This window comes from Clupea harengus, chromosome 4, assembly GCF_900700415.2.
Source record: "Clupea harengus chromosome 4, Ch_v2.0.2, whole genome shotgun sequence".
Lineage (NCBI taxonomy): Eukaryota > Metazoa > Chordata > Actinopteri > Clupeiformes > Clupeidae > Clupea > Clupea harengus.
Genome location: NC_045155.1, coordinates 686,422 through 696,421, shown reverse-complemented (window position 1 = coordinate 696,421; position 10,000 = coordinate 686,422). Strand labels below are relative to the sequence as shown.

Sequence of the window (10,000 nt, the reverse complement as noted above, 5' to 3'; positions counted from 1 at the left end):
AAAGTCGGGTGTATGTGTTCGATTTTGTAGCCACCATATGTCACTTTTTTTTTCATTGATGTAGACAGCTAACAAGACTACCTGTATTTTGCTTTTTTCTTCTTTTCTTTATCCTGTTTCTTTCTCCAGTCTTACTGTAGTCTTGTACTTCATAGCACAAGGAGGTTGCATTGTCTGAAATACTGCATGGATTTGCCTTAAACATGAGGGAGCTGAAGTGTGGCTCTCCACTCATCTAGAGTGGGCAGAACTAGAGTGAGCTGAGCTCTATACACGGGGACGAGTTGTCATCGAAATCAGGTCATGAATTGATGACCTGTTTTTTACATCGTTTTTGAGAAATGTGTAATAAAGTCCTTGAGTGACTTACATTGAAAAATGAGTAGAATTATTAAAAATAATTATAAGGAAACTGGTCGTGCCGTGTGATATGTGAATGATTAAGGCACAGTGGTTAAGATATAGTTCATGATTATGATCCTTTACACGTTTTGTCAAAATTCATCCAAATTCTCACATTGCTCAAACTGTCAGTCCAGTGTGTGCGCTCAAACAAACTCAGATGTTTGTGCAGAGTCCTGGCTCTATAAACGGCTACACTGCAAAAAAAAATCAGCTTTTAAGAACAAGAAAAAAACCTAATAAAATGGAGGATATATTACTTAAAATAAGCAAAATTATTTGATGGCAACAGCAGTACGAGCGTTCTGATTGGCTAATGGGTAGTCATGCCAGCCGCGTATTGCCCTCCTCGCCGGTCTGATACGGATCCGTATTGCTCTCTGACGCCATCTTCAAAATGAGCGATATTGATAGACATCAACAGCCATGAGAAAATTCAGAAGCAGCGAAAATGTGTTATTGAAAGTGATGATGAAGACTAGAAACTATAGTTTGAATCACTTGTGTTGTTACTTTACTGTAAATAAAAGCCATTGTAGCTGAGCCGTGTTGTCCGTTTTCTATTGATCATTGTAACTTGAAGTTAGCAAGTAATTGGTTGCTATGCAACACCTGGAACACATTGTGTCGTGAGAAGACTTGAGCTGAACAAAACGACAATATTCTATTAACAATAACCATTTCCTTTCATTTACAAAATGAAACGAGCGAAAAATGCCATATAATAAACAACTTACTAACCTCGACCGTATCAAACTTCGGCTTTGGCGTATCAACCTCGCTATCGCTCGGTCGATACGTTAAAGCCTCAGTCTGATATTTCCCGGCATGACCTCACTCTCGGTTACTAAGTAGTTAATAATACCTTTTTAAGATAATTGAGGACTGAAACGTTTGAAGCAAGTGAAATGCTCTAACATGAAAAAATGTCTGGGAAGAAGAAATATCTTTTCAGACAAAAAACAAGCATATTTTGCCATATATTGCCTTGATTTAAGATATTTCATCTTACTAAGATTTCAATTCCAGCCAATCAACAACAAGGGAAGCTTGTGCTCCAACGTGGCCTCAGGAGCACTGAAGGGAGGGGTGCAATTTGATTGGCTGTTGAGTTCAAATATCAACGATATCTCGCCAGCATCAAGGACAACACCTTTTACTAGGCACCCGTGTTTACGGCGGTGTGTGTGTGTGTGTGTGTGTGTGTGTGTGTGTGTGTACGATACTCAGGGAAGGTTCAGCTGCCTCAGCTGTATTTGCCACCATTTTGGATTTACAGTGTGTCAGGAGAAAAGATTAGAAGCTCTGTGGATGTCGCTGTTTTTCCGCCTGAAGTTAAGAGTGCATGCTTTACTGAGCAGAGCAAGGCCAAGTGATACATTTTTAGATGCCACTGTTGAGGGTAACAGTATTTCTTTCAGCGCAGCGTATTGTCTTTTAGCACTCATAAAACCATCTGCCTGCAGCAAAGAGCTGTTATTTAGTGCCATGAGATAAACCTAATTTATCGTCTCTTCTCTTCATCTCCTGTTTGCCTCTGCTGGCTGTGCCCTCCCTCGCTTCTTCTCTTCTCTTCTCTTCTCTTCTCTCCTCACCGGTCCTCATCGTCATGGCTTCTTCTCCTCTCCTGTCTCGGCAGGGTTCAGCCGATTCGTACACAAGCAGACCTTCGGATTCCGACCTGTCAGCGGAGGAGGATCGCGAGGCGTATCGGCGTGAAGCCGAGCGCCAGGCCCAGCTGCAGCTCGAGAGGGCAAAGGTCAGCGAGCACTTCACCATGACAACCAGGAATTGGTCTTCCTGTCATACTGACAGACATGTCATTTTGGACTAATGTACTTTAGCATGGTGGCTAAAGCAGGATGCTTTGCAGTGTGATGCTAACTGGTGTAGCATGGTGACATTATCATCTGGTTTAACATGATAGGCGTGATGCTAACTGGTGTAGCATGGTGACATTATCATCTGGTGTAGCATGATGCTAACTGGTGTAGCATGGTGACATTATCATCTGGTTTAGCATGATGCTAACTGGTGTAGCATGGTGACTTTATCATCTGGTTTAGCATGATGCTAACTGGTGTAGCATGGTGACTTTATCATCTGGTTTAGCATGATGCTAACTGGTGTAGCATGGTGACATTATCATCTGGTTTAGCATGATAGACGTGATGCTAACTGGTGTAGCATGGTGACATTATCATCTGGTTTAGCATGATGCTAACTGGTGTAGCATGGTGACTTTATCATCTGGTTTAGCATGATGCTAACTGGTGTAGCATGGTGACATTATCGTCTGGTTTAGCATGATAGGGGTGATGCTAAATGAGAAAGCATGATGTCAGACAGACACAAACTGTAGAGCAAGATGCTATTATGTCGTTGAGCGTAATAATAAGTTGTAGTGCATGATGATGACTCGCAGAATGTGAAGTTGAGTAGGATGCTAACATGTACATAATTACATATTTGCCTAATTTACATACTTGCAATTTACTTAATCGTAATTTGTTCAGTACGATGCTAACTATTAGAGCATTACACCAACTGGTAAGGGTAGATGCTAACTGATGAAAATGGATGCTAACTGGTTGAGCGTCACCCAAACTGGTTATTTAGTGACCTGTATTGTCTAACCTGTAGATCAAACCTGTGGCGTAAACTGGTTATTTAGTGACCTGTATTGTCTAACCTGTAGATCAAACCTGTAGCGTAAACTGGTTATTTAGTGACCTGTATTGTCTACCCTGTAGATCAAACCTGTAGCGTAAACTGGTTATTTAGTGACCTGTATTGTCTAACCTGTAGATCAAACCTGTAGCGTAAACTGGTTATTTAGTGACCTGTATTGTCTACCCTGTAGATCAAACCTGTAGCGTAAACTGGTTATTTAGTGACCTGTATTGTCTACCCTGTAGATCAAACCTGTAGCGTAAACTGGTTATTTAGTGACCTGTATTGTCTACCCTGTAGATCAAACCTGTAGCGTAAACTGGTTCTTTAGTGACCTGTATTGTCTCACCTGTAGATCAAACCTGTAGCGTAAACTGGTTATTTAGTGACCTGTATTGTCTAACCTGTAGATCAAACCTGTAGCGTAAACTGGTTATTTAGTGACCTGTATTGTCTCACCTGTAGATCAAACCTGTAGCGTAAACTGGTTATTTAGTGACCTGTATTGTCTCACCTGTAGATCAAACCTGTAGCGTAAACTGGTTATTTAGTGACCTGTATTGTCTCACCTGTAGATCAAACCTGTAGCGTAAACTGGTTATTTAGTGACCTGTATTGTCTCACCTGTAGATCAAACCTGTAGCGTAAAACTGGTTATTTAGTGACCTGTATTGTCTCACCTGTAGATCAAACCTGTAGCGTAAACTGGTTATTTTAGTGACCTGTATTGTCTCACCTGTAGATCAAACCTGTAGCGTAAACTGGTTATTTAGTGACCTGTATTGTCTCACCTGTAGATCAAACCTGTGGCGTAAACTGGTTATTTAGTGACCTGTATTGTCTAACCTGTAGATCAAACCTGTAGCGTAAACTGGTTATTTAGTGACCTGTATTGTCTCACCTGTAGATCAAACCTGTAGCGTAAACTGGTTATTTAGTGACCTGTATTGTCTACCCTGTAGATCAAACCTGTAGCGTAAACTGGTTATTTAGTGACCTGTATTGTCTACCCTGTAGATCAAACCTGTAGCGTAAACTGGTTATTTAGTGACCTGTATTGTCTCACCTGTAGATCAAACCTGTAGCGTAAACTGGTTATTTAGTGACCTGTATTGTCTAACCTGTAGATCAAACCTGTAGCGTAAACTGGTTATTTAGTGACCTGTATTGTCTACCCTGTAGATCAAACCTGTAGCGTAAACTGGTTATTTAGTGACCTGTATTGTCTACCCTGTAGATCAAACCTGTAGCGTAAACTGGTTATTTAGTGACCTGTATTGTCTCACCTGTAGATCAAACCTGTAGCGTAAACTGGTTATTTAGTGACCTGTATTGTCTCACCTGTAGATCAAACCTGTAGCGTAAACTGGTTATTTAGTGACCTGTATTGTCTCACCTGTAGATCAAACCTGTAGCGTAAACTGGTTATTTAGTGACCTGTATTGTCTCACCTGTAGATCAAACCTGTAGCGTAAACTGGTTATTTAGTGACCTGTATTGTCTCACCTGTAGATCAAACCTGTGGCGTAAACTGGTTATTTAGTGACCTGTATTGTCTAACCTGTAGATCAAACCTGTAGCGTGAACTGGTTATTTAGTGACCTGTATTGTCTCACCTGTAGATCAAACCTGTAGCGTAAACTGGTTATTTAGTAGGGGTGGGGGAAAAAATCGATTTTTCGATTTCTCTCGATTCTCTCTAGAACGATTCTGTCTCGATTCAGAAAAGTTCATTATCGATTTTTTAAAAAAATAAAAAAATAGTAAAAAATTTTTTTTTTTTTTTTTTTTTTTTTTTTTTTTTTTACACATTCATTTTGTGTTGAAATGCAAGCTGCATCGATTATTGCATTGTTCATAGAAAGTCATAATTGTGACAAGGACACACTTTTTCTCTAATAAAAAAATAGATCTGTTGATTTTCTTTAATTATCAAACACAAAGTAGGAAGTGATTTGAGACTCTGAGTAGCAAACTCAAATGTTTTAAAAATCGAGATGCATCGTTAATCGTTTTATCGGTTTAGAATTGATAATCGATAATCGGTTTAGAATCGAGAATCGGTTTAGAATCGAGAATCGGTTTAGAATCGAATCGTTGACCTCTGAATCGGAATCGAATCGAATCGTGAGGTGCCAAGAGATTCCCACCCCTATTATTTAGTGACCTGTATTGTCTACCCTGTAGATCAAACCTGTAGCGTAAACTGGTTATTTAGTGACCTGTATTGTCTACCCTGTAGATCAAACCTGTAGCGTAAACTGGTTATTTAGTGACCTGTATTGTCTACCCTGTAGATCAAACCTGTAGCGTAAACTGGTTATTTAGTGACCTGTATTGTCTACCCTGTAGATCAAACCTGTAGCGTAAACTGGTTATTTAGTGACCTGTATTGTCTACCCTGTAGATCAAACCTGTAGCGTAAACTGGTTATTTAGTGACCTGTATTGTCTACCCTGTAGATCAAACCTGTAGCGTAAACTGGTTATTTAGTGACCTGTATTGTCTCACCTGTAGATCAAACCTGTAGCGTAAACTGGTTATTTAGTGACCTGTATTGTCTAACCTGTAGATCAAACCTGTAGCGTAAACTGGTTATTTAGTGACCTGTATTGTCTAACCTGTAGATCAAACCTGTAGCGTAAACTGGTTATTTAGTGACCTGTATTGTCTAACCTGTAGATCAAACCTGTAGCGTAAACTGGTTATTTAGTGACCTGTATTGTCTAACCTGTAGATCAAACCTGTAGCGTAAACTGGTTATTTAGTGACCTGTATTGTCTACCCTGTAGATCAAACCTGTAGCGTAAACTGGTTATTTAGTGACCTGTATTGTCTACCCTGTAGATCAAACCTGTAGCGTAAACTGGTTATTTAGTGACCTGTATTGTCTACCCTGTAGATCAAACCTGTAGCGTAAACTGGTTATTTAGTGACCTGTATTGTCTACCCTGTAGATCAAACCTGTAGCGTAAACTGGTTATTTAGTGACCTGTATTGTCTAACCTGTAGATCAAACCTGTAGCGTAAACTGGTTATTTAGTGACCTGTATTGTCTCACCTGTAGATCAAACCTGTAGCGTAAACTGGTTATTTAGTGACCTGTATTGTCTACCCTGTAGATCAAACCTGTAGCGTAAACTGGTTATTTAGTAGGGCTGAACGATTTGGGAAAGTAATCTAATTGCGATTTTTTACCAAAATATTGCGATTGCGATTTAATATGCGATTTTTTTTTATCCTCTTTTTTTCCCAACAAAACGTAATTAATGATTTAAATATGACCAACACAATATTAGATACATTTAGTGTAAAATATTCTTTCCCACATTTTACATTTTTATTTAACTGCTCATTACAGAAACAAGAACAACAAACCGGTGGCTTTGCCACTGTGCATTTAAGTAATTAAAAAAAGATATTTTAAGTATAAATACAAGGCATGCACTTTTTAAACACTGTGTGCAAAATTCACCATCTTAAAAAAAAAAAAAAAAAACAATTTAAGACCACGTTTTTTAATCGCGAACGTTGCGGTTAGAAAATCGCGTTCTATCATATCGCGATTAAATCGCAAATGCAATTAATCGTTCAGCCCTATTATTTAGTGACCTGTATTGTCTAACCTGTAGATCAAACCTGTAGCGTAAACTGGTTATTTAGTGACCTGTATTGTCTACCCTGTAGATCAAACCTGTAGCGTTTGCTGTGAGGACAAACGTGAGCTACTGCGGAGCGTAAACTGGTTATTTAGTGACCTGTATTGTCTAACCTGTAGATCAAACCTGTAGCGTAAACTGGTTATTTAGTGACCTGTATTGTCTCACCTGTAGATCAAACCTGTAGCGTAAACTGGTTATTTAGTGACCTGTATTGTCTCACCTGTAGATCAAACCTGTAGCGTAAACTGGTTATTTAGTGACCTGTATTGTCTAACCTGTAGATCAAACCTGTAGCGTAAACTGGTTATTTAGTGACCTGTATTGTCTAACCTGTAGATCAAACCTGTAGCGTAAACTGGTTATTTAGTGACCTGTATTGTCTAACCTGTAGATCAAACCTGTAGCGTAAACTGGTTATTTAGTGACCTGTATTGTCTAACCTGTAGATCAAACCTGTAGCGTAAACTGGTTATTTAGTGACCTGTATTGTCTACCCTGTAGATCAAACCTGTAGCGTAAACTGGTTATTTAGTGACCTGTATTGTCTACCCTGTAGATCAAACCTGTAGCGTAAACTGGTTATTTAGTGACCTGTATTGTCTACCCTGTAGATCAAACCTGTAGCGTAAACTGGTTATTTAGTGACCTGTATTGTCTACCCTGTAGATCAAACCTGTAGCGTAAACTGGTTATTTAGTGACCTGTATTGTCTAACCTGTAGATCAAACCTGTAGCGTAAACTGGTTATTTAGTGACCTGTATTGTCTCACCTGTAGATCAAACCTGTAGCGTAAACTGGTTATTTAGTGACCTGTATTGTCTACCCTGTAGATCAAACCTGTAGCGTAAACTGGTTATTTAGTAGGGCTGAACGATTTGGGAAAGTAATCTAATTGCGATTTTTTACCAAAATATTGCGATTGCGATTTAATATGCGATTTTTTTTTATCCTCTTTTTTTCCCAACAAAACGTAATTAATGATTTAAATATGACCAACACAATATTAGATACATTTAGTGTAAAATATTCTTTCCCACATTTTACATTTTTATTTAACTGCTCATTACAGAAACAAGAACAACAAATCGGTGGCTTTGCCACTGTGCATTTAAGTAATTAAAAAAAGATATTTTAAGTATAAATACAAGGCATGCACTTTTTAAACACTGTGTGCAAAATTCAACATCTTAAAAAAAAAAAAAAAAAACAATTTAAGACCACGTTTTTTAATCGCGAACGTTGCGGTTAGAAAATCGCGTTCTATCATATCGCGATTAAATCGCAAATGCAATTAATCGTTCAGCCCTATTATTTAGTGACCTGTATTGTCTAACCTGTAGATCAAACCTGTAGCGTAAACTGGTTATTTAGTGACCTGTATTGTCTACCCTGTAGATCAAACCTGTAGCGTTTGCTGTGAGGACAAACGTGAGCTACTGCGGAGCGTAAACTGGTTATTTAGTGACCTGTATTGTCTAACCTGTAGATCAAACCTGTAGCGTAAACTGGTTATTTAGTGACCTGTATTGTCTCACCTGTAGATCAAACCTGTAGCGTAAACTGGTTATTTAGTGACCTGTATTGTCTAACCTGTAGATCAAACCTGTAGCGTAAACTGGTTATTTAGTGACCTGTATTGTCTACCCTGTAGATCAAACCTGTAGCGTTTGCTGTGAGGACAAACGTGAGCTACTGCGGAGCGTAAACTGGTTATTTAGTGACCTGTATTGTCTAACCTGTAGATCAAACCTGTAGCGTAAACTGGTTATTTAGTGACCTGTATTGTCTCACCTGTAGATCAAACCTGTAGCGTAAACTGGTTATTTAGTGACCTGTATTGTCTCACCTGTAGATCAAACCTGTAGCGTAAACTGGTTATTTAGTGACCTGTATTGTCTAACCTGTAGATCAAACCTGTAGCGTAAACTGGTTATTTAGTGACCTGTATTGTCTCACCTGTAGATCAAACCTGTAGCGTAAACTGGTTATTTAGTGACCTGTATTGTCTCACCTGTAGATCAAACCTGTAGCGTAAACTGGTTATTTAGTGACCTGTATTGTCTACCCTGTAGATCAAACCTGTAGCGTAAACTGGTTATTTAGTGACCTGTACTGTCTACCCTGTAGATCAAACCTGTAGCGTTTGCTGTGAGGACAAACGTCAGCTACTGCGGTGCTCTGGATGAAGACTGTCCTGTTCAGGGTGCTGCAATCAACTTCGAAGCCAGAGACTTTCTTCACATCAAGGAGGTGATTCTATCTATAGATCTATCTATCTATCTATCTATCTTTCTATCTATTCATCTATCTCTCTCTCTATATATATCTATCCATCTATCTATCTATCTATCTATCTAACTATCTATCTATCTATCTCTCTCTCTCTATATCTATCCATCTATCTATCTATCTATCTATCTTTCTATCTATTTATCTATCTCTCTCTCTATATATATCTATCCATCTATCTCTCTCTCTCTATCTATCTATCCATCTATCTATCTATCTATCTTTCTATCTATTTATCTATCTCTCTCTATATATATCTATCCATCTATCTCTCTCTCTCTATCTATCTATTTATCTATCTATCTATCTATCTATCCATTTCTATCTCTATCTATATCTCTCTCTATCTATCTTTCTATCTATCTATCTGTTTATCTATACGTCTTATTCACTCTTTCTCTCGCATGTATTTCTCTCTGCATCTCTTCCATACACATGCAGTATAGCCCTGTATACGACTGTGCTAACACCAGCATTGAGCACTGGATAGTGGGCTCTGCTGGTATTTGGACAACTTTATTTGGAACACAAAGGCATGACACACCATATATGAAAATCGCACAATGATGTGTGTGGCCTTTTGGTTGAGTCAGCAGTATCCTATGAGCAGGTCACCTCGCTATTTTGGGGTTGTGCTAGCAAGCAGAGTGAGTGTAGCTGTGGCTGTTGTGTGTGTGTGTGTGTGTGTGTGTGTGTGTGTGTGTGTGTGTGTGTGTGTGTGCGCTGTGTTGTGTTGCAGAAGTACAACAATGACTGGTGGCCGTTGTGCGTGTGTGTGTGTGTGTGTGTGTGTGTGTGTGTGTGTGTGTGTGTGTGTGTGTGTGTGTGTGTGTGTGTGTGTGTGTGTGTGTGTGTGTGTGTGTGTGTGTGTGTGCGCTGTGTTGTGTTGCAGAAGTACAACAATGACTGGTGGATCGGACGCCTGGTGAAGGAGGGGGCCGACATCAGCTTCATCCCCAGCCCCCTCCGACTG

At 39.2% G+C, this 10,000-nt stretch overlaps 1 protein-coding gene across 5 annotated transcripts in view; it reads left to right on the top strand.

The window, feature by feature from the left end:
- Positions 1-10,000, top strand: part of cacnb3a (calcium channel, voltage-dependent, beta 3a) — a 52,138-nt gene that overhangs the window by 28,201 nt on the left and 13,937 nt on the right. For all 5 annotated transcript variants that reach the window (XM_031565656.2, XM_031565655.2, XM_031565654.2 and 2 more), the window contains 3 exons: positions 2,042-2,161; positions 8,866-8,988; positions 9,920-10,000. The exon at positions 9,920-10,000 is cut by the window's right edge and continues 38 nt beyond it. In XM_031565656.2, coding sequence (XP_031421516.1) covers positions 2,042-2,161; positions 8,866-8,988; positions 9,920-10,000 — 324 coding nt within the window. The remainder of the gene's footprint in view (positions 1-2,041; positions 2,162-8,865; positions 8,989-9,919) is intronic.